The 25,395-nt window shown below is 47.2% G+C and overlaps 1 protein-coding gene across 1 annotated transcript in view; it reads left to right on the top strand.

The window, feature by feature from the left end:
* Window positions 1–25,395, top strand: part of TENM4 (teneurin transmembrane protein 4) — a 385,687-nt gene that overhangs the window by 272,039 nt on the left and 88,253 nt on the right. Inside the window, exons 13-15 of the mRNA XM_065882183.1 lie at window positions 442–468; window positions 7,708–7,854; window positions 19,331–19,547. Coding sequence (XP_065738255.1) covers window positions 442–468; window positions 7,708–7,854; window positions 19,331–19,547 — 391 coding nt within the window. The remainder of the gene's footprint in view (window positions 1–441; window positions 469–7,707; window positions 7,855–19,330; window positions 19,548–25,395) is intronic.

A 25,395-nucleotide genomic window follows, 5' to 3' on the forward strand; every position in this document is an offset into this window, starting at 1 on the left:
CCATGCAGGGTGCCCTCGCGCTTGTCCCGCTGCATCCCCTGGAGGGAAGGTGGATGCTGCTTTGGGTAGACAAAGGGGCAAGTTCTAGTTTTCCATAAAGCTGATGGAGCAGGAGTGTAGCCACTTTTGCAGCTCCCCATCCTCCCTTTTCTGCTGTTCTCCTTATCCGTATGTCTTCTTCTTTATATGATCACATTTCCAAACGCCTGGATCACAGAGTGAGTTGACGTTCCTTTTGGCCCTTCCTGGAGAATGTGCTTGCTCTCCCTCCTTCTCTCTCGTGTTGTCCTGTCTTTGGTTTTATTTTCCCCACCCTGGCAGGTCTGTCCCAAATGTGGGGTGCGGCCCCCTTTGTCTCCCTGGCACCTGGCATGGTTATGTGACAGGCAGTATTGCACTTTTTCAATCCTACCTTAAATGTGCTGTCTTTTATTTCCCAAGCGCACTATCTGGATAGGGTAGTTAAAGGTATGGTGTTCTTCCTCTATTTTCCTGTTGTCTTTGTGTGTGTGCTTGTGTATGAGCATAACAGACAGAAGAAATGCGTATCTAGAAATGTATATATACCCCATAAGCAAGGTGTCTCGATGCTGCCACATCCCAGGCTTTGTCACAGCAGCCACTGCCCAGAGGGCGGGGTTTTGGTCACAAGATGGTTGATATACCTGGAGTGTCATTCTCCCCTGCCCCAGGTGCTCAGTCTGTTTTGTGACATTACCACTGTGCTGTTGTCCCTCTCTCCCCATACACAGATACACCCCCTCACCCTTTCTACCCCATCTCATGTCACCCTGCCCATGCGTTATGGCCCCTGGTCCATCAGAATGAAGATGCTGGGAGCCAGGGTGGGTGGCCTGAGACAGGAAGAGACCCCAGAGCAAACTAAGAAATCCTAAGAACTCCATTCCCACTAGTACTAGTACTGTGTGCTAGATACTGTGCCAGCCTCTGGAGAAATGGGGGAAAACAGACCCCTTACCTCAGGAAGTGAATGGTCTGTTTGTTTGGATTTTTCTTTCCTTTTCAGAGAAGGCCTGACTTTGGTAAGTTTTATTTTTGAAGAGTGTTCCCTACAGGCCAAGTAATTCCTTCTGTTTTAAACATTTACATTAAGTAGATGGTACCCAATTTTCCAAAGAGGCCTCATTGCTCTAGGAATAAGTCTCAGAATGATCAGATATGTGTGCTCCAGAAAGGCTCCAAAGCTTCCGGAGGAGAAATGCCATGCCACCTTCAGCTTTTTATCCTCAAGCCCTCACACAGCCCCAGGCACCAAATATGTGCTCATTGGTTAAGGAAACATACTCTGAAGTCAGACTGCCCGAGTTTGAATCCAAACTCCAATACTTAATGAACTGGATGATCTTGGCCGTGTTTCTTAACCTCTCTTCCCTTCAGAGTCTTTATAAAATGAGGAAAACAGGACGTGCCTGGCGGGATTGGCGTGAGGATTGATTAAAGTAATGAATGTAAAGTGCTTGGCACGTGGGCAGGAATGATGCTCAGTAGATGTTAGCTGTGCTGTTTTATCATCATATTCTTAGCCTCACCGTTAACTTGGAGAAGGACTTCATTAACCAGACTAACTTTTGAAATTGTAAAGAAAAAGGTTAAATTGGCTTTTAATAAGAGATAGGCAACTGCTGTTTAAAAAGTGATGGCAAGGATTTTAGGGAAACATCAATGACTAAATGCTTTTCAACTGGAATATCTTTGCCAAATACAGCAAAGGTGGTACTAGGGCCCATCCAATGGTGTTGAGAAGCAAGCTGCCTCGCATTTCACGTACTGGCCTTCAACCAAGAATAAAATTATTCCAGCAAGAAAGAGTAGCACCTCTGAGCCTCTTTAAAGTAGGCATTTCACACATAATCATTATCAGAGGAACCCTCAGTATGGATTAAGTTTAATAGCTGGTGGATTTTTTTTCCTACTTTGTGAGGTTTTTCCATATCCGTGAGTCTTAAGGGAGTCCTGTGAATTGTTTCAAGTGAATAGATATACTCATTTGATTGGAGAAGGAGATTAAAGTTGAAGAAACTGAGTGGCCCATTCTGGATCACACTCTTAGTAAGTGGCAGAACCCAGGATTTTGTGTTTCCTGGCCTAATCCGTATTTCCAGTATTCTTTCATCTGTCACGGTAAGTCACCGAGAATGTCCCATTAATTTCCAAAATTCTTCCTCCAAACTGTCTTCCAAACTGGCAGCCTCGCCAGGAAGTGACCCGTATTCTCTCAAACCACCCGTTCTGATCTTTAGTTCAGAAAATATATCACCAAACCTTGAGCTGGATTAGGTCAGTGAATCATAACTTGCTTTAAAAGACAAATGTTTCTTGCCAAAATCTAGGTCTGGACCAAGCCCCATCTGGCTGGCTTTCTGGTATAATGGGTACTAGTAACTCCCCCCCGAAAAAAGAATTCAGAGACCGATATAATGCAAACCCCAGACTTTTCAGAGTAGGGTATCTTGCAGTTCAGAGACAAACCAGCCTTTGTTCTTTGCTTTCCACTTGCATTGGAAGACACTGAGGAAACAACCGTCACTCAGCAAGTATGTTGAACTCCTCCTAAGTGCCAGGAAATGTGGATGCCACACAACAGAAGTGGTCCCAGCCTAGCAGAGAAGACACTAAAACAAATAATTCCAACAAAGTATGATGACGATTATGATAGAGAAAGTCCCATGGCCACTTAGCAAGAAGAGCTCTCCCCAGCTTAGGCAGGGCCTCATAGACCAAGACCATGGGCCGTAACATAAGCATGGTATCCCGCTTTTAAAAGCAGGACGATGACTTGATGACATTTGTGATTTGGAAGGATCGATCTGGCCATATTGTGGAAAAGAGTTGAAAAGGAGCATTTGAGGGCAATGAGACCAATTAGGAGACTGTTGCTGTCATCTAGGAGGGAAAAAACAGTGACCTTGTCTAGGGAAGTGACGGTAGGGATGAAAAAGCACAAGAAAACCAGAAAGAGAAACAAACATAAATGGGACATTTGTTGTGTTAGGTGTGTTGCATAGCTGCTTTACCACTTAAGTAAAAAATAAATACCTTCAAGGATTCTGAAAGTCTTCTAGCTTCAAGGGAGGCTTCTTCCTAGGCTTAAGCAGGAGGTTGAAGATAAAGCGGTCCCCTGTCATTTAAAGGGCATCGTTTCTTTTCAAAAGCTTATTAGCCCTTCTCTAAACCTTAAAATTACATTATTTTGGCTCTGGCAAATGCCTGATGTGAGTCGTTCCAGAGGGGATTGTTAATCTCACTTGGGCTCTCTGAATTATTGATGAATTTCAGGGTTGTGGAATTAATGAGCTTTAGCAATGGGTAAAGATGGGCATATTGCTTTAAGAAAGTCTGCAAGTCCCCCAGAGGAGACTTCCTCATACTGGCTCATGGGGGTGTGTTGATCCCAGATGCAAATTCCCGCTTGAGAGCAAACCTCATTCAAGCCACAGGTACTACGGTTCTCTCTGAAACCCTGAAACTGGTAGGACAGTGCAGACCCTCGGGATAGAACCTGGTCCATTTGGAGAAACTGTGGAGAGAGTGCTGTGATTTCACATGTAGAGCTTACCCTCCCCAAGAACACGGGTGCCTCCTGGCAGTTTAAGAGCAGCGCAGAATGTGTTGCACCAGGCACTGTGTGCTAAGAGGAGCTTCCCACAGAGGGTTTTGTGGAATGGAATATTCTGCATTATTGTAAATGGTTGTGGGTAGGGGAGGAATAGTTCTGAGGAAAGCGTTCTGATACTCAAATAAGCAGGTTTCTTTATTGTAAGACTTCCCAGAGCCTTTAGTGTATTAATATTTAGTGTGACTTTCTAGGATAAGAATATAGGATATATTGTTTTCCAGACTTACAGAAGTTTGTATTTGAGGACCTCATAGAACTAGTAGTTCAAAGAATTCACTTTGAGAAGTATTGTTTGAGATTATAAGGTCCGTTTTAAATTGCCCTGGAACAAAGGGTATCTATAAATAGAGTATAAAGATATTGAGGGCAGAGGCTATATCTCAGCTCTGTATACCCCAGAATTAACACATGCCTTGTGTCCAGTAGGTGTTAAGTAAAGTTTGTTGAAATTAAGAACAAAATCATCAAATTTGAAGTTGTTTTGACCTTCTCTATTGGGTGGCTGTACTGGAGGGACCTAACAGAGCATCTCATCCAAACCTTCATTTCACAGATGAGGAAATTGAGGCCAAAAGAGGAAAAATCACTTTCCCAAGATCCCACAACTTAGTCAGGCAGGACCTAGGTCTCCACCTCATTCATTGATTCATTTCAACAAATACATACCGAGTACTGGCTCCATGCAAGGCACTGGATTAGGTCCAAGGTTGCCTTTGTGGCAAGTATGGCAACTTTATGGCAAGTTTACATTCTAGTGGAGGGAGTAAGGCAGTAAACTATTGCAAAATTAATCATTTGAGTATGCTCGGGACAGTTGCTCTCAGGGGGAAAGAGTGCCAGGAAAGCATGAAACGGTGGGCCTGGTGTGACACTCGTGACCCTGAACCCATCTCGCTGCTTCCTGCTGAGCTGCGTGTTGGCCCCATGACCACGTCATTGGGTTTGTCTCAGCTCCCTCTGGCAAGGTTTATATTTATGAGGACCACAGCTTTTGACCCAAACATTGACACAGTTTGGATTGGCAAAGGGTTATTTTCTGGTTTGTGAGTTTCTTAGTGAAGTTATACAATGTTAAAACAAAATAAACCCAATAATAATAATAGCAGTTGTCATTTGTTAAATGCCTACCAGTGTTACCCACTGTGCCAAATAATTGATATACGTTATCCCGTTAATCTTCTTAACAACTCTTTGAATTACATATTACCTCCATTTTACAGATGAGAAAACTGAGGCTTAGAGAGTTAAATAATTTGCCAGTCATCACACAGATAGTAAGTAAAATGGTGGTGCTGGGATTTAAACTGAGGTCTGTCTAGGTACAAAGTCCATACTGTATTATAACACATGGTTTTTATTAAAAATTTAGGATTAAAGGGTGTGAAATTGGCACTGCCCTAGGAAATAAGGATCTGGAAAATATAACCAGAAGTTACTTAGTTTGGAAATAATATATGTAGAACGTCTAGCACAGTGGCAAGCCATAGGAGACCTTCAGTATATGGCAACTGGCATTGTCATCACTGTCCTGAAGCATCTAAACCAGGGTTTGGCATCTACAGCACACAGACCAAATCTGGCTCATCACTTGTTTTTGTAAATAAAGTTTTATTGGAACACAGCCATGCCTATTCATTTATAGATTGTACGTAGCTCCTTTCAAGCTACAGTGGCAGTGTTGGGTAATTGCAGCAGAGACCATATGGCTCACAAGCCTAAAATATTTATTATCTGGACCTTTACCGGAAAAGCTTGCCAACTCTGATCTAGATAACTGCCTCAGTTTTCTATTTTGCCTTTCTATGACCCCTACCTGAGGTTAGGGATACAACTTATGATATTATAGTCCCTCTACTAAACTAGAGAGAAGGTCAAGGTGAGTAGAAGATTCAGATACTGTGTTCAAGCTGTATGTCAGGCTTTGTGCATCATGCATACATTATCTTATTTAATCCTCCCAACAACCCCACTTTATAAGTAGACTGAGGCTCAGAGAAATTAAATAAGGTGCCTGGGTGTCCTAAAGCCACTGTGTGGCAGAGCCAGCCTTTGATGTGGCTCCCAAGCGTGTGCTCTTAGATGAGAGATGTTATTTGCATCTTGCAAGAGGCTACGTCTTGGAGCAAGAGAGAGCAGTCCACTACCATTCTTAACGATTGGACTCTTCTTCCTCCAAAACGGATCTCAAATACATAGGAGGCTTAATTTAAAGTCTCAGCTAGATGGACAAAACTTAAATGGGATTAATTGGAAAAAGAGGGAGTCTGTATTTGCTTAGATCAGGAGGGGCGGCTGATGTGAGCTACTGAGCCAGAACGCCTGGGCGGTCACCTGCACGTCACAGCACTGCTCCTCTGCTTTCCAACTGCTTTCTCGATCACTTTTGGGGTGGCCATGCTGCTGGCTTCCCACCTTTCCCAGCAGGCTTCTGCTGTGACCCCATTATCTACATTTGCTTCAAAACTTCCGCAGGAATCCCTCCTAGGCTCAGAGTACACACTCCGTAAATGTTTCTTCCTTTGAATGGACCACAGTGGCCAGATTGATGGATTGGTATTGAACATCTGTATTGAACATCTGAAGTATAAATGAACATGTTCTTTTCTTTTACTTTGTAAGAACAGTCAACTACCAGAAGGCCTTGAAACACTACAGCTTTAGATTCTATTTGATCGGCCATTTAGTGAGTACCTACCTTGGCCTAGGTCTTATATCAGACAGCCACATCCACACTTGTCCCATTTAAGAATAATGGGTCGGTTTTCAGTTATTTCATGATAGAAAATTTAGTTTGCAGCTGTAGTTGCTGCTCTTAGTAATAAAACAAGTTTTATAGATGACAGAGTGCTTTCACTTCCATACCTTTCCCTGAGACTGAGCAAGGGCCAGAGAAGACATCCCAGGGAGGTAATATTTTGATAGCCCCTCTGAGAAAAGAATTGGCAGATTTGTTAAAAGGAGGACTTGAATGAAAGCCAAGCATCAACACAGAAGCTGGAGTAAACCGTGTAACTTCACAGATTCTCAGGCCTAGATTTCTAAGCTACAGACTCAGAGAGAGAAGGGTTTGAAAAGGTGGTCAACAAAAACCTGCAAATCTACTTGAATAGTAACTCCCCACCTTAATGATATAGTCAAAGCAGACCTAAGGCAGAGTCTAAATATTGCCTGACCCTCCTTGATTGAATCACCCACAGCCCTCTCAGGCAGATGTCCACTCCTGTATTTGGTTCCCACCATATTTTGTACATCTCCCTCAGGGTACTTAGCAGTGAAATATTTTGCTTATACAAACCTGTCTCCTTTGATAGGCTACATGCTCCTCAAGAATAAGAACTAAGTCTTACTCATCTCTCTACCTCCAGTGCTAGCCCAGAGAAGGTCTTAATAAATGACAGACAGGCAGACAGATGTACAGATGAAGAAAATTAGGGAAGGGAAGCCTGCCCAAACCTGCAGTGGCAATCACAGACAGCCCTACTTAGTGTCTCTCGTGGCAGTCGTCCGGGTTCCCTTTACTTGCTGTAGATAAGATGGGGAAAAAAAGACTCCAGGACTCTTCCTGAAAGCAAAGACAGTTGTTTAGGAGAAAACGGGACAAAATAAATGAGAAACCTAAGGTTCAGTACAATGAACCTAGTAACAAGGCCTGAGAAAAGTACAGCCTTTTAGAATGAGACCCAGAAGTGCTGAGGGGACAAGAGGAGTAAATAGAGAGATGATTCCCTTGTGCCACACAGCCACCAGAGACAGGAAAAACAGGCAAGAGCGAGCAAGGAGCCAGGAGCAGCCTAAAAGCTCCAGTGATCAAATTTGGACAAGCCCACATCCAGTGACTCCTGCTCTAGAATCCTGATCACTGTGCATCCTTAGTGAGGCCTTCCACCTCTGAGTCTCAGTTGCCTTCGAGGTAAAGTGGCCGTTCTAATGATAGGCCTCCCCGGGTGCTGCGGGCATCGATGCGCTGACGAATGTGAAAGCCTTTTGTAAGTTGACAGGCAGAGTGTGCGTGTATGTGACCAGGCGGCTGTGGATGATCATACCTTGATTCCGTGTGCTTTGCCTTGCAGAGGGTTGCCCCGGCTTGTGCAATGGCAACGGCAGATGTACCTTGGACCTGAATGGGTGGCACTGCGTCTGCCAGCTGGGCTGGAGAGGAGCTGGCTGCGACACGTCCATGGAAACTGCCTGTGGTGACAGCAAAGACAACGATGGAGGTAGGGCTCTGGCACCCATGGGTGCTGTGCATCTCCAGGGCTGTGGGAAGCACAGAGTGGAGGGTGGGCGTTACTGAGATAACAGGCCACCAACACACCAGCTGTCCAGTCAAGGGGGCCTGCAGGGTAGGCATAAAACGGCACACGTCATCTAAGGAATGAGTGCGTATCACTGGTTGTTCCATTTGAATTCATTAAAATTAGCTGGTGCAAACAAAAGTAGTTACCCTCTGAGAGCAAGTGCAGAGGAGAAGGCATATGGAAGAAGGAATTTTCTAATAATTCATTAATGGAATGAGTTGCCTGGCAACGTTACGAGATACTGCCATTGCAAGTGGACAAGAAGAGGCCACCCAATTCTGTACCACAGAAAGTGGCAGAAAGGATGCTTCTCCAGGGGAGGGAGGTTGAGTTACCTTTGTCAAGGTTCCTTCTCCCCTGATTCTGGTGGTAACCCTCACCAAGCATGCTGGGGGCCACCTTTGCCTCCACACCTTCTGTCCCTGTGGGTTTGTAGTGGAATTTGTCTTTGCTGTTGGGTTTTTTCCAAGTGCTGGGCGGTCAAAACCCTAAGGAAGGGAGGCCTAGTCTCGTGGAACTTTTATTAGCTGAGAGTGAAGAGTCCAGGGTTCTAATCCCAATTCTGTCTTTGGTGCTCTGTGTGTCCTTAAGCAAGCTACTCAATGTCAGTGGGCCTCACACTCCCTATTTATAAAATGGGGCCATTGGATCATAAGAGCCCTGCCAGTCTTTATATTAGTCCTAGAATTAGCCTTTGTCTTTCTGTTGTGTGGGACTTGTATAAATACAAACACAATGCGCTTTGCTTTTCCACTTGGAAGATGGGTTGATCCCTCCTGACTCTACCAATCTCAAGGGGTTACTAGGAGAAGAAAAAGATGGAGATATGAAAAAAAAAAAAAAAAGATCAAAACAGTTCATCCTTCCTTTATAATGATGGCCTAACGGTTGGCCTAGTCCAGGTGTGTTTATGCAGCTCCCTCATATTTATACCAAGGGACTTTCTGATACACTGCACAGAGTAGGAAGTCAACAGGCCAGAAACTCAGCATCCCAGCCTTTGGGAACCTTCTACTTAGCGTGATTCTACGATCTCAAAGCACCAGAAGGATTAAAAGGCCAAGTGTGTGCTCTTGTGATTACTCTGGTTCATTTGCCTTGAGTTGGCTCCGGCAGCCTTGGGCTGTTTCAGGCCACCGGTCTTTGTCTGAGCCAGCTTTCAGTCCTTCGGTCTAATGCCTGAATCCAGGAGGTGGTCGGGCCTGATGCACCCAGTCCTGGGCCCCGTGGGGTAATTGTCGACAAGGAGCTCGTGGGGTTGGGTCATGGTAGCCAGGCAGAGGCAGTGGGTCCCTGCTCTCCTCTTGAGAACTCACAGGGCTGAAATGTCCCTTAATCAGTCTGAGATTTGTGGAGCTCATTCATTCTGTGCTCCATAAATATCCAGGGTTCCTGTTATGGAGCCAGGCCCTAGACCAGGCACAGAGATGAATAAGTCCGGTCCCCACACGCCAGGAGTTCAAATGAGGGAGGGAGACCAAAGTTAAGGGCTAACGGACAGTGATAAGGGCACTTGCAGACTTCTGTATTAGCTGTTGTGAGAGTAGGAAAACATTCATCAAGAAGGTGAAGCTTGGGCAGGCAGGCGTTTCTTGGAAAGGAGGGAGAAAACATCATGGGCAAAGCAGGGAAGGGCACCAAGTAGCCCTGTCTTCAGGCAAGATAAAGTACAATCGTACTGACTCTTCATAGGGAAGAGATGTCAGCCTAAATTATCTGCCTAACTCCCCCCCTTCACTTTGCCTATGTAGACGCAATTCCATGACTAGCAATGACGTTCCTATAGTTAGAAAAGAAAGGGAGAGGAGCCGTACCATGAAGTCATTCCCTTCTCAGGGATCCAGGGTCTTGGCCAAAGCTGTTGACTATCTGGGCATTAAAAGAACTGAATGTCCCTGAGAAATGTGGGGAGAGGGTGCACTCCCCCGTAACACACATACCAGAATAAGTTATAAAACAGGGTTCATTTACCCCCTCACATGAAACACAATGCTAGTGTACCCTCTGTTCACCATCCTTCAGAGGCAGCCCTCCCAGTGCTGGGACTCCCCAGTGCTGACAGGGAGCGTGGGCACACAGGAGCCAAAAGCCCCACAGCTTTGGTGGGAGAAAGAGCTTCTCATCATAGGAAACAGGGCTGATCCCGACCCCAGGGGAACAGAGCCTTCTCCAGCCACTGTGGGGATGAACCAGCGCGAAGTAGAAAAGAACGATCAGAAAATCCCCAAGTAGGAGAATATACCTCTTCCGTTTATGGAGCATGTTATGGGCTGGAATGAGCTTTTACATAGTTTTTACGAATGCCATACAATAGTACTACTGTAACTTGAGTTCATTCACTCACTCAGCAAACATTAACTGAATGTCTCCTCTGCATTGGGCCCTATCCTGGGTCTTGGGGCTTCAGAGACAAATAAGACACAGTCCCTGCCTTTGTGAAGTTCGCAGCCTGGAGAGAGAAACAGCACCAGTTGCAATGTAGTGGGATAATTGCTGTAATAAAGGAGCACCCACTCATTCAGCTGATATTATCAAATGCCTGGGTACCCTCCTGGGTACTGTGATGTAGCCCCTGTTCCATGGGGCTTCCAGTCCAGCCAGGAAGACATCCCATGGATCATCACGGTGGGGAAGACAGCTAGCTGGGGAGACCGGACTGTTGAGGAAGCTTGGCCTTTGGTTCTCAGCTGAGAAATGAGGGAATGTCTCACCTCAGGACCCTCTCAGTTTGGTGGACTCTCTACCCATTGGGGGAGCCAAGAGGAAGGGGCAGAGGGTCCCCACTTTGCAGGGTGGCACAGATGAAACAACTGTAAGGGTTAGACTGTCCCCAAGTGCTGGAGGGGGCAAGACTGTCCTCACTGGCCCCTCTGGGTCTTGGCCAAACAGGGACAGTTTTAGTGGCGGGAGAAGCGGGGCAGGCTGTGCACAGCAGCACAGGGGTGAGCCAGATTCAGCGCTTGGCTGTTTGCAGTTCAGTCAAGCACACATTTGCTAGGCTCCTGCTGCCTACCGGGTACCACACTCCTTTCTAAGAGGATATCGAGACCGATGAACGTGACCCTGTCTATCTCCCTCAGGAAGCTCACAGTTATTTGGAAGAAATTGTCATCCAAACAACCAAATCTAATGGAGGTAGAATGAAACAGATGCCTTTATTTCAGCCATGATGTGGGATACAGCATAATCCCAGATAAATAAGTCAGGGTGGAGGGGAAAAAAATGTTAGTGTCTCACTGAGAGATGGTTTTTGGCTGATGTGACTCAGGGGTTTGGAGAAGGGATTAGCAGAGGTTAATGTGAGTAACAGGCCTGGAGGAGACAGAGAACACAGACTACAGCTCCCTCCTTTACTCCCCTGCACATTACAGACTGGGAAACTGGGGCCCAGAGAGGGGATGTGACATCATATACATGGAAGTCACACAGAAAGTCATTAACACAGCTGGACTAGGACCCAAGAGTCTTGGGCCATATTCTGTGTGGTCTTGGGGACCACCTCCTCCTGGTGCTTTATCCTCCTCCTAGACATGTAGTGTGAGTACTTACTCGAATTTAACTAGGCTACAGCGGTACCACAGAGCAGACCAGAGGGTGACAATGATAACTCATACGTCATTTTACCGTTTGCAAAGCAGTTGTGTACCCATCCAGCAACACTGGGAGGTGTGTGGTATTCTCATCCCCTTCTTACTCTTTTCTTATGATGCGGAAGCTAGGACTTAGTAAGGGGAAGTATTTTGCCCAGGTCACACAGCTGGCGAGTGACAGAAACTGCATAGTCTATGAGGTCTGGCCACATGAGAGCTTTTCAGCGTGCCCAGACTTCGGACTCACAGCTCTGTCGTAACCCTGACCATGGCTTTTCAAGTTATCTGAGAACTTCTGGTTTCTCTTCTTTCCCAATTTGCTAGGCTGAAAGCAATCCTTTACAAATTAAACTGGAACTTCAAGCTTCGTTAAGTATGTTGTTGCAGTGTTTTTAAACTGAGACCAAAAAAAAAAAGTTACACAATATGCCTGAGTTGGGTTTAGCTTCATCGGTTTGTTTCTGTTTTCACTTGTGGTCGTTGTCTACGTTTTTAAAGCGGGGAATAGATCCTGGATACGACTTAGTTACTCCCAGTCTCCTAATCCTCTGTCAGGGCTTCCCAGTCAACCTAGCCTGCCTCCAGATTCACCCCGAGCCCTGGTTGCTAAGGGGGAGCAACCAGGCAGCAGAGGCCCGGCCTCACCACAAAATGCGAATTCCTCTGTGTGGCCCATTTGACGAAGAAGCTGTTCCCTTTGCACGTAGTGCCCTTTAGGAAGCCCTCTGTGAAGTACTGTCACGTGCACCTTCTCATGCGTTGCACACTGACCCACTGATGGGGGCATTCATGCCCATTTCAGAGATGGAGAAACTGTGGCCCGAAGATGCTGTGTGACTGTAAAATAAGAATAGTAAGGCCTACCTTGCAGGGTTGCTATGAGGATTACAGGTGATGTATCTAAAGCACCTGAGAAGCAATATACCGCAGTGATTAAAAGTACAGGATCTGTACCGAGATTGTCTGGATTCAAATCCTTGCTCCCCCATTTGCTGGCTGCATGACCCTCAGCGAGTTATTCAATTTCTCTTAAGCCTCAGTCCATCACCTGCACATGTCAGTTCTCTTTCTCCCGCTCCTTTCCACCTGTAATCACAGAAACATGATGTTTATTATAAAATATATATTCACATACAAATGATTATTTTTAAAACTTGGAATTATGTTCTCTATATAATTTTATCCTCTACTTTTTGTACTTATGATTCTACTGTTTCTCCATATAATGTATTTTGACCTTTTTCATGTCTTAGTTAAATTTTGTATTCCAAACTATTGCACGCTTATTGCTAGAAGGAAAAAAATTCAAATGTACGTAAAAGAAGACAACAGCCACCGTTTAGAGAGCATCTCTAAGGGGCAGGCCCTGCCCTGGACACTCTGTGTCCATAACCTCCAGCCCCTCACAACACACTTGCAGGGCAGATGTTTACAGGCAGGGAAACCGAGGGTCACTGAGCTGACGTGATTTTCCCAAAGTCATCCAGTGGATCAGTGGGAAAGCTAGGATGAGGATGGAACCTGTGTTTAAAAAGAAGAAGCCAAGAGAAAAAGCCCCCTGGAATTTAAGCAACCAGACCCCTTTTGATAAAGGATCTTTAAGCAGCTTCAAGGTGTGTTAATCTCTTTAGGCACTGTTGGTCCCATAAAAAAAACAATCATGGATTGCAATTCAGATAACTGATAGATGCAACCTGGAAGGGGAAATTTCAGTAAAACCAAGAACAGAGCTCTCTGTCCTCCCTTCTCCTCCCCATCTCCCATTGTTGGCATGGAGAGTTCACATAAAGCCAAAGAATTTGGCCGCACTTCAGACTATCTCTAAACCACATTTCTTGTGATAAGAGACAAGAGCGAAATTGACCTTTAAATATCCTGGGTTCCGAGGAGGAGATAAAGATTTTGCAAGCCTTTTCAAAGAAGGCACAGAATTTATCCTAGCAAATGACAAAAACTTCTCCCAGATGTGTACAGACAGGGAGGCACATTCCACCCACCACCCCCCGCGGCCTCCCCAGATGCTGTGCTCACAGCCGGCTGCAAAACACTTCTGTGGCCAGACTGCAGGCAACTGTGAGATGAGGCCAGCTGATGGGCTGTCGAGCCCGTGGAGGAGTTAAGCGTGCCGAGAGCTGGATGGGCTTGTTAGATACTGTCCATGGGACCATCAGGTTAAGGAACCATGCAAACAACTCTGATGCAAAGAGTTTGCTAGTCCGCAAATTTCCCAAACCTGCCCCCAGCTCTGCTCTCCTATTGGCTTATTCTTGTCCTCCTTCTAGTCTCAGTTTAAACATTCCATCTTCCAGGAAATATTCCAGCCCTCAGCCCACGTTGGGTTCCCCCCTTTGGACTTCCACAGCCCCCTCTGCTTCCTTCTTTCCCAGCACACGGTCATCTCTATCTGACCCACCACACCAAATCCTCTGGAGACATGACTCTATTTTCTTCTTGTCTATCCAGTGCCTAGCGCAGGGCCTGCCAGCCATGTGACAGACACTGAAGGAACAGAGCAGACCTGTCCCCTGTGCCTCCTTTCTAAGGAGAGGAACGAGCTCTTCCCGTGGTGGCGGTGGGGTTTCATCATGCCTCACAGCCCTCGATGAGCCCCATCCAACTGATGGAGCTGTTCGATTTAGGATCCTCACGTAATTCAGTCATTTTTTCATTCATTCAGCAAATACGCTCACTGTGCACAAGGCAATGTGCTATGCATTTAGGATAAGAAATAAGTCATTTTCTGCCTTCTGTGGATGGGGGACAGGGCTGGGGGATCCAGGATGTCCAAAGCACTAATAGGGAAAGAGATGCAGACTGTGGACTAGTGCCTGGTTTGGAAGAAAGAGAAGAGACCAGAGTCCCAACTCTGCTACTTCACTAGCAGTATGACGTTGGGTAAATCACCTAACCTGACCCCAGTGTCTTCTTTTGTAAAGATGAGAAGGCCAGCTGAGTCACCACCTACGATAGAACTCTCGTGCCCGCCTGTCACTTCCTGTGAAAGTTCCAGCAGGCCAGCCACCAGGGGAGATGGTCACCCAAAGTCCCACCACTCCCTGGCATCTGTTAAGGTCACAACACGAATAGGAGGCCACCACTAGTCAGCACCGCAATTGATGGCAGAGGACTTCATTCATTCCTGTGCCATAGCAACCGTCTGCAGAGGGTGAAGGACTCCAAGACTTCTTTCGTTGAATTACGGATTTACTCTTCACGACCCAGGAAACTTTCAGCAATCCCGAGAGGTTGCCAGAGCTTATTATCCTGGTTTGACGTGAATACATTGCATCTCAGACATAGGAAGGGATGTGCCCAAGGTCTCACGGCTAGAGAGTGACAGACTCAGGGACGGAACCCTGCCTTCAGGCTTCTAGCCTGGCTTTTTTTTTTCTCCACTTGCCCCTCTCCAAGGTCAGTTGACACCCACCAGCAGGGTGGGTGCTGAGGAGGGAGGCAACAGGAAATGGTGTGGCCCTCATTCTCAAGTTGGTAGCATAGGACGTATGTGGAAATGTTAGCAGAAGCCAGCACTCCACGCACCGTGCGGCATCTCAGCACCAGAGGGCTTCATGTTCAAGGGTCACAAGCACAAGAACTGCTCTGCAATATTCATTTAGTGCCCCAGGGACCTGGCCCCTTTTTCTTTTTTTTCCTCTGCTTCTTCCCTTCCTTCCTTTTTCTTCGTCTTTCTTTTTAATCTCTGTTCTGCCTTTTTTCTGGCTGTTTCCTTCTCCCACCCCCCTGCGGCACCAGAGGCCACTGCCTGCCGGGTGTGGCATTGCTGCCCCTCCTGCCCTCCGGGATCCTGACACTTTCATCTGCCCCTCTTCACTTTCACCATGTGAGGGGAGAGAGGAGGCCTTCAGAAGTTCAAGGAGAAAGGAAATCTTGGGGTGGGGGTGGGGGAAATGTAATTTCCCAAAAGCTTGAGTTTAGGGTGTAGGAGGATTTTATTGAAATTTCGAAGGAAATAAAGGAAAAATCCTCCCTATTTTCCTGACGGGTTTTTGGGTTTTGTTTTTGCTCCTATGATAACAAGGGTCTCCCAATGGGAATAGTAAATACAGGAAACATGAACATTTTGTAAGTCAACCAGTGTGTGTGTAATATACAATTAAGTGAGATAAGAAGTGCTTGGAAAATCTAAATGTCTCCAAACTAGCCAAACCCAGAGAATCTCGAAAACCGTATATTGATGTATTTCTAATCTAATTTCTAATCTACCCCCAAATTTACTTTTCTGTCCTCAGAACATAGTTTTTCCTCTTACTACAGCTTTTCTAAAACTTATCATCTATGCCTAAGAAACTGAAACCGTGGAAGAGTCTCTGTTACCATAGAGCAGCCATATGCCCTGCTGCAGGCTGCCCTAATGCTGCATTTGAAAATAACAGAGAGGGGTTTGCACAGAAGCTGGTCTCATAAACTGAGACTTTGATAAGAATTTTGTGGGCCCTACTCATTTTTAAAATACGTATCTCATTTAAATATGATGGTCTCTATTAGTGGAGGTTTAGCCCACATTTACGACTCAGCAAATATTTGCCAAATGAATGATAGGGGAGCGTCAACACAGGGAGGTGTAGACGGGCAGCCTCTCTTCTCTAAGAGCTCATTGTGTGGGGAGTGAGACAGGGAAAATGAGCATTACAATATGGGGAGATGAGTGCAGTGGTGGAGGTCACCCAGGCCACTGAAAGAGCACAGAAGGGTAGCATTTCAGCAACACTCGTAGATTCATGTTTCCCACTCAAGAAATCGTGCCTAAAAGTCTCTTCAGGATCAGAGAACCTTTTATTTTTCAGAAAGAACTGAGTTCAAATTCTAAGTCACCTTCGTCACTGACTGTGTGACCTTGACCAAGTCACTTTACCACTTGGAACCTCTGGTTCGTTCTCTCTGAAACGGGAGTGATGGTGGCGACAGTGGCTGCTGCGTAGAGTTGGGAAGATCCAATGACACATTCCTTGAAAACATTCCTTGTAAAGCCTTTAGCACAATGCCTGGCACTCAGTAGGTGGCAGCTGTGATTATCATCATCATCATTTAATACAAAAGTTAATAATACTAGCAATCATTCCTGGCTATCCTTCCAACCAGGACCAGAGAACAGGAAGCAGTTCTTCCAAGGTGCCACAGAGCCGAGTGTTTATAAAGAAGTAAAAGACTGGTTTCCAGGGACTGCTTCGGTGGTAAACAAGAGCAGGCAAGAGCTAATAAAATTTCAAATTAGCCATGACTTTTCACAGCCCTTCAATTGTGCTAGCTGATTTAATGGTCAGCGTCCCTGCTCGCCGCCGGGATTGAATAATGGAGCATTTCTGCAGAGTTATGGATGCAGCAGCTGAATCTGTCATGCTAACATCAATAGCAGAATGCAAATAACCCTCAGCTTGGGCTGTAATTATGTGCTTAAGCAATGTCTGACAGGGGCAGCCCGAGAATGTGTGATGGAGCCCGCCGACTGCAGGAGAAAACAGGTGCTTGGCGAGGCAGTTAGCTGGTATATGTGGAAGCTGGGACAGGAGCCACAAGGTAGGACCCAGGACAGAGCTGGAGTGGAGCTCTAATCCCTTTCCTCCACATCTCAGGATGCAGCCCTACACTTTGGTGAGCCGTGTTCTAGGGTCAGGGTCGGGAAGGGAACTACCTTTATTAAGTACTTACTACGTGTCAGGTTCTCTGCTAGATTGGGGGACATACACTATGTTTTTCACTTACGTAAAAAAATACTTAAGTAACAGTCTTAGAATCCACTTGTGGAACTTCCCTGGCAGTCCAGTGGTTAAGACTTCACGCTTCCACTGCAGGGGGCGCAGTTTTGATCCCTGGTTGGGAAACTGAGATCACACATGCCCCGCAGTGTGGGCAAAAAAATTTAAAAAAAAGAATCCACTTGTAAGAGATGTGGGAAACTGAGGCCAGAGAGTTTAAGTAACCTGCCCAAGGTCACACAGTAGTAAGTTTCAGAGCCAGGATTTCGCCTCAGACAGTCCTGCTCTGGAGCCCATACTCTTTACCACTGTGCTGCCCTCAAGGTGGGCATAGCGTAAAAGGTCTTGGATACCATGCAGAAGTTGGGAGAGAAAGACAAGGGATTTGGGGCCCTAATTTATTAGAAAAAAACTGGGCTTCGGGGAGGTCAGGTAGCTTGCCTGAGGCCACAACATCCCAAGGCCAGAAAGGAGGCTTAAGAGTGCTGCGTGTGTGGGTAGGGCACCCAGTCTAAGCAATGCATATGCAGTATTCCGGTGGGCAGCATCTGCGTTGTAAACCCATGGAGACAGAAGTGAGGGAGTATGTCCGTGTTGAGGAGACGGGGCCTCAGAGCGATGAAGCACAGGAACTCACCCAGAGTCATTCTTAGGCGCAGTTCTGGGACTTGAGCTACAATCTCTGAGCCTCACCACCCTCCCACCATACCACACTGTTTAATTGAATTGAATGAAGATAATGGTCTTCTGCCTTTTGTGGTCTGTCCTTTGGTTTCGTCCCCTTGATTCATTTGTCAATTCATTCATTCAATTTTCTTTCATTTATTTATGTAACAGTCATGTTTTAAACACCTGTAGTAAGTGCTGGGGATACAACAGAGATGACCAGAGCAGGATCCGTGCCCCCAGGGTGGTGAGGAAGTTTGCCCAAAGTCACACAGCTGGTAAGCAGGAGAGGCAGAATTCCAGCCTACAGAGGAACACATGTGCTTCGACTGTTCTCTCCCTACAGAGCACACAGACTGGCTTTCCCTGTCCCCCGCTTTGGGCAGTATCCTCTAATCCCTGGGTTTGTCATCTATTTTAAGCTACTCTATTGGGTGCCTGTAAAAGCGCTTTGGGATAATGAGACCAAAAAGTTGTGGCCTGGTGGAATTTCTTTTTTGCACTTTGGGAAGCTGGGAGCTGTAATGTAATTTTCAGCCCTAAAGAAATCCACCCATGTGCTAGAGAGAATTCTCTGCAGCTTGGCGGGTGATCTGAAACCATCCCCTCTCACCCAGAAGGCAGAGCTGGGTGTCCACACATTTGCATCGAGGCCAGGAGAGATGCTGGGGGTTTCACCGCCTCCACCAGCACTGCCTCTTGCTTACCCCCGAAGCCCGTCAGTCGCCAGGTCTCACCTCTTGAGCGTCTCGCCAAACCGTCCTCTTTTCTCAGTCTCCACTGTCACTGCTCTAGTCTCAGGAACCATTATTTTCCTCCCGTGTAATCTCAGCAACACTGCCTCCATGCAGCCCCCAGCTTCTGCCTTGGGCCCCCTTCAGTCCCCTCTCCACGATACAGGGGACACTCTTTCAGCAATGCAGTGACTTTCAGATAAAATCACCTCTTGCTTAACACCTTTCAGTAGCTCCCATTGTCCAGAGGGTGAAATGCAAACTCCCTAACCTGGTCCAGGAGGCCCAGCTGTTTGCTCCTGCCAACCTCACAGCCTGATCTTGTGCTGTTCCCCTCACCTTCTGAGCCCAGCATTTGAATTTAGCAACTCAAATGTTCAGTGTGTTGTTCTCTCAACTCTGGGCCTTCATATATATAATTCCTTCTCCCTCTCTGAAAAAAAACAAAAAACAGAAAAACACGTCTCGCTGCCCACTGACTTGTCTATCTTCTCCTGCTAAGCTAGTAGGCGGCCACCCAATCTCACACCTGAATCTACTTGGTACCCAGCGAAGCCCTTGGCTTCTATCAGGCACTTAATAAAGTTTTCCAATGAATGGAAAATAGAGAAGTGAATGAAGGAAGGCTCTGTGGACAAATGATGCTGATTGAACATAGCCATATAAACGTCATGCTCTGTCACCCCTGCAGATGGCTTGGTGGACTGCATGGACCCCGACTGCTGCCTCCAGCCCCTCTGTCACGTCAGCCCGCTGTGCCTGGGCTCCCCCGACCCTCTGGACATCATCCAGGAGACACAGGCCCCTGTGTCCCAGCAGAACCTGCACTCCTTCTACGACCGGATCAAGTTCCTCGTGGGCAGGGACAGCACACACATCATCCCCGGGGAGAACCCCTTTGACGGAGGGTGAGTCCAGCTCTGGCTGTGGTTCTCTGAGGGGGAAGTGGCTCACCCCCAGGGCCACATGTGGGTGGATGGGAGTGGGAGGAGGCCAGGAGGGTGGGCGTTGAAGGCTCCTGATGGAATGGCAGGGGAGGCAGGGAAGCAGCCTCAGGTACCCACATTTAGAAAACTGCTACCCAGGGCGTTTGGAATTTTTATGAGTGGAGTTTTTTTGTCCTCATTGGGTGATAGATGGAGAGAGTGGGAAATCAAAGGTCCAAGGGGAATCTTGGATCAATACCCACTCTGCAGTCAGCACTTACTGATTCTGTGGTCTCCAGATGGGCTGAAAGCTTTGACACTATCACCCCTCAGAGCTGATGTCCGGGAGATTTTGTTAGGCTGGGGTGGGGTGCATCTGCTGGCACCCCAAGCCATATGCCCATGCATTCTTTCCCAAGCGTTCAGTGGTGTCGTCTATTGGACAGGTTTTTACTGAGGTCTGCTCTGTGCCAGGTCCTGTGCTGGAAGCACAGAGATGAGTGGAGCACAGTCCCTGCCCATTGGTCACTCACAGCCCACTAAGGGGACAAAAAAATAGTTCCATTGTGATAGACCAGAAATATGCCCCCAGGGTACTCTGGAAGCATAGAGAAGGTGCTCCTGGGTGGGGGAAGGCCGAGACTTAAGAACTGAGTCTTAAAGATGAGAATTAGCTCAGCAAGGGAGAGAGAGTGTGCCAGGGTGAGAGAACTGCTTGTGCAAAGACCCAGGGGCATAAAAGTGTACAGGAGCCAGCAAAAGGCAGCTGTCTGTTCTCTGCTCCCCAGATCAGGGTCTGTGAACTTGGGAAACGTATCCCAGAAGGAGGGATTTATGATAATTTATTTTGAATGTCTTCCAATGTAGTGATACCTCATGCACACAGAGCTTTCTTTAAAAGTCAGCCCAGTTCAGTTCAGCACAGACTGTGTGCCTTCTATGTTCATGACTTCTCTGCCAAGAGAGTTCCTGCCCTAAGGGGACGATGTGGTAGGGATGAGGGAAGGGAAGAATGAATGACATCCCCAGTTCTATTTAAAGAGGGAAATCAGCAGGGATTCATCCTCTGCTGGGTCTGAGGGATGCTGGAGAGAGGAGTCTCTTACTCAGATGCTTGGCAAGGGCAAGGAACGGACTCACCTCAGTAGAACACCCAAGAATAAATGTCTATTTGTAGTTCAGAAGCAAATCTGAAGCTCACACAGAGGTTAGGGCTGGGGTTTTTGATAGGTGAGCCATCAAGAAACAAGCAGTAGATGAAACCATGAGCACACAGAAGTTGGATCCAGGAAAATGTGTAAGGGGGCCGAGTGGGGACCTAAGAAGGACTCCTGGGGAGTCTCCCTAGAAGGTAGTATTATGATGCCCAGAGAGTAACTGGGAATCCAAGGAGAAGGCTCGCTCCTGGGACATGATGGAGCTGGGACTCCAGGGCCCATGCTTTCCACTGCCCCAGCCCTTCCTCACAAGGAGCAATGACAAGAGGGGAAAAGTGAAGTCGGGGGAATTCTCTGAGCCCAGCAAGAGTGAGTCAAAGCATTTGAACTTTAACCTTTTTAGGGATGAAGGTACTTTATAGTCCCTTCAGCTTACCCCGAGAATACTGAGAACCTCAGAGGTTACGTGATCTTCCCCAATTTACAGGCTAGTCAAGTGGCAGAGCCAGGAGCAGAAATAGAGTGAGGAAAAGCCTATTCGTTTATCTTGGCCAGAAATACCGCTTTCGTCTCTGGGTAGGGAGCTTCTGCTCTTTCATTCAATTGTGTGATTTTGTATGTATGCTTGTGGGCCTTCCCATGGTGTGAGTTCTTTTAGTCAACTGGAGATAGAAATATTACTCCTACCAAGGGGAATATTACTTGCTCACCCTTTCTTTACTGGACCTGTTATGGAATCTGATTAGGGCTATGGCTGGTTGGCTGCCAGTGGCTGTTCTGTTTTGGGGTGCCCTTACCATGCCATCCTAATAAGTACCAACAGGGACCATGATCCCTGAGCCTGCTGCTTACGTGCCAGGAATCACACGGCACCCGCCCAAGGATTTCAGTATCCTTTCTCCCAGTCTGACATGCCTTAAGGAGCCTGTCAAGTGGGGAACTTGAGAAACCTATACTGGGAGAAATGGACTGCTCAGCAGAGAGAAAAGAGTATAGGCCTTGGAGTCCAGCCAACTTGTGCTTCAGATCCTGCCTCTGCCACTGATGGATATGTGGCTCTGGACAAGGGCTTAATATAGTGAATATGTAAATGTCTGTTAACCCTCTAGACTGAGTCTGCCAGGACAGGACTGCATCTCACTCATTTTAGCATTTAGTAGTCGCTCAAGATAAATATGCATATATCGATATATACCTTGAACATTGAAGAGATGGAAGGAAAGAAGGAGAGAGGGGAGCGATGGGGAGGGACAGTGGGACACAGGATGGATGGATACATTATCTATTTTACTTAATTTTCTACTGAGGATTCAGAGTCCAGAGAGGTTAAATTATCTGTTAAAATCACATTACAGATTAGTAGAAGAAGCAGGTGTAGAAGTCAGCTCCCAGATGATTGTTTTTATTTTTGTTTGTTTGTTTTTGTGTTTTTTTGCGTTACACGGGCCTCTCACTGTCATGGCCTCTCCTGTTGCGGAGCACAGGCTCCGGACGCGCAGGCTCGGCGGCCATGGCTCACGGGCCCAGCCACTCCGCGGCATGTGGGATCTTCCCAGGCCGGGGCACAAACCCGTGCCCCCTGCATTGCCAGGCGGACTCTCAACCACTGCGCCACCAGGGAAGCCCCCAGATGATTGTTTATGTATCTGTCACCTTCAGTTAAATAACATGCTTTGAAAGTAGAGACCATTCATCTCTCCAAACCTATATTACTTAGGGCAGGGCCCGGAATAGAGTATTTGCTCTAAAACGAACGGATAACGGAAGCTTCCAAATGTTACTGTTATAATTCCTTTTGCCTGTTATTCTCCTGAATCATTATGCCCCTGCCCCTCACTGATCTAGATTCAGAAGAAGCAGCTATCATTCACTACTAAGTATCCCCAAACAGATTTTTATGTAAAACAAGCCCAAGTGACTGGAAACCCACAAACACAAGACAGCAGATGCTTTTCTCTTTAGACTGCCTGCTTGGATTCTATCGTCATGCTCTGAACCCGTAATACAGGGCTTATTTGCGTCTTTGGGATAAAGTGAAATCAGTTGCCAGGTTTGGGTTGTTGCTTTCTTTCCTCTCCTATGAAGAAATGTGGTATCATAGAAAGCGCCCGGAGTGTGAATCTTGGCTTTACCTCCTACTAGCTCAGTGTGGCCCCAGGGAAATGATGGAACCTTTGTGTACCTGCCTCCAAAGATAAACTGGAATAATAGTAACCGTTTCATGAAAGCCATTGAAAAGACTCACCGAGATAAAGCGCCTAGCACGGGGCTTGGTACGTTTGTGATAAGTAAACGGTGGGGTGGCGTTTATGACAGCAGCGTGGTCTGGTGAAAATGGCCAAGACCTGGATGTGAAGCCTGTTGCATCCACTTTATAGCTATGTGAAAACTCCTTAACTTCTCGGAGCCTCAATTTCCTCATCTGTAAGAGCAGGGTAGTCATGTCTATTGTGCAGGGTTGTCGTGAGAATTAAATGAAAAAACAAGAAGTACATGAAGTCTCAGACTAGTACTGGCCACACAAAAAATGTTTGCTAATTATGTGTTGATGGTGGTGATGATGATGAACATGAGAGTGGAGGTGATGATGTTAGAAAGAGCTTCCAGCTCTAATTCCTTGATTGGAAGTGAAACTTGAGAGTAATCTGCCCTCCAGGAAAGTCCAGCTGCCACCCAGAGAGGAGCGAGTTGTGGATTGTTGAATCCTTATTTGAGGAAGGGAAACGGCAGCATTCTACGAGGCAGCTGTCAGCCGGGCTTCCTGTTAGGGAGGAGTCCAGTGGCACTTCTCCAGAGAGCGGGGTTCCTGATGGGCAGGCCAACCTGACTCTGTGCCTGCGTTTAACAATAACAAGCCTGTGGGACAGAAAAACCCCGTATTTTCCTGCACCCCGTATGCTGTACCACAGTGTGTATAGTCTGAACGGGAGTCCATTTAACAGGCTCCTCCAAGAGGCAGGCTGTCACCCAGAAATCCAGCGGCGTTTCTGAGCCCAGCAAGGAGCCCCAGGGGTGCAGCTCCTTTACTCTGCAGTTTCCCAGCTGTGTGACTGACTCAGAGAGACCCAAGTATGAGGCATGCTGGGACCGACCATGAGAGGGAGAGGAATTCAGTGCCAGTTGAAACTGACCAGAGCACCCTTCTGTGGGGAAAGCAAGCCAGCCAGTCCTCAGCACCCAGGGCTCTCCCCAGGATGCTTTTCCTCAGAGGCCTGACCACGGCAGGGATGAGGAAGCAGAGGTTCTCCAGATGCATACACGACACCAGCAGTTATATGGGGGCTTCCTCATGCTTCTGTGCAGCACCCCAGCTGGTGTCAGAGGCACTAGAGCAGGGGTAGCCCTCCGGGAAGGATGGGCAACGGAAACCCAGGATGTGAGGGCCCCAGCCAAGCAGAGTGGGCTCTTGGCTGGGCTGGGCTGGACTTCTTGGAGGAAAGCCCAGAGCTTGACTCAGAACTAAAGTAGAAGTACCGCCAGATGGACTTAGAGTGAGGAAGACCTCCCGCAGGGACCCTGTCTGGTTCATCTGTGTCCCCAGAGCCCAGCACAATGCCTGGCCCAGAGCAGGTGTTTAATACAGGTTTGATGAATGCAGTAGCTCTGTCTGACCCTCTGCCACTGCTGTGCTCAGCTCCACATAAAGTGACAGAGATATGAATGACTTCAGCTGATCTCAAGTAGGTCTAAAGTAGGAGGGAAAAAACAGGCAGGGGAACCACCATCACCAGATTAGGTGGCTTGAATACCATCTTTCCACCCTGGCCTGAATGCCTGAAGCCATTCTGCCTAGTGGAAAGCACCTGTCCCTCCCCTGGATTCATGGGGAGAATACAACGCAGGGTGCCCTCTACGGAGACTTGTGTGGGAGGGGAGGAACCATTCAGGTCTGCAGGTGGAAGAAGAAGGATCCCCAGCTGGATTGTCCACACTAGGAGGACAGATAACAGGACCCAGACTGTGGAACCTGGGATTAGACAGCTGGGTAAGTGAGGGCAGTGTGAGACAATTCCTCCTCTAAGACCACTCAAGGCAGCTGTTTCCCCATTACACAACTTTGGTTGTATCTCTTATCTTGGGAAGGACTGACTGGGTCGAAAGAGCTGGACACAGGGCAGACAGATCAGTTCAGTGAATACTTGTGGATTGCCACTGCTAGACAGGGTAGCAGATTATAGGAAGAGGAAGAACCACCGCCAAGTTACTTAATACCGGTTCAGAACATGTTTGAGGACACTGTACTGGTAAGAGGAAGGATGTGATGTTGTCAAGTCTCTCTGGGCTCCTCGAATCCTAATAGGTTATCAGCTCATTCAGGCAAGTGGTTGGATGTGGGCAGGTTGCTACCAAAGTCAGCCACAGGGCACACTGAACCCAAAAAGAAAAGACTTCAGGAGTCAGGGGGACTTTAGAAAAAGGAGGGATGGACCAGAGTATTCATCTCAAAGGAGGCAGAGTATCGTATCGTATAGAGAGGGTCAGATCCTATGGAGAGGAGAGAATGGGCAGGTGCAGAGAGGGACAGACCTGCCACGCTCCATTTGGTAAATATTAATCAGCACCTACTCTGCACTAGGCCTGCAAGAAGACGTGCATCTGACCCCGTTACACTGGGGCCTCCTTGTGCGTCCCATGCCTCGTTGGTCATTCAGTCCCTAGTGCCTAGCAGAGGG

This window comes from Phocoena phocoena, chromosome 8, assembly GCF_963924675.1.
Source record: "Phocoena phocoena chromosome 8, mPhoPho1.1, whole genome shotgun sequence".
In the NCBI taxonomy this organism is placed as follows: Eukaryota; Metazoa; Chordata; class Mammalia; order Artiodactyla; family Phocoenidae; genus Phocoena; species Phocoena phocoena.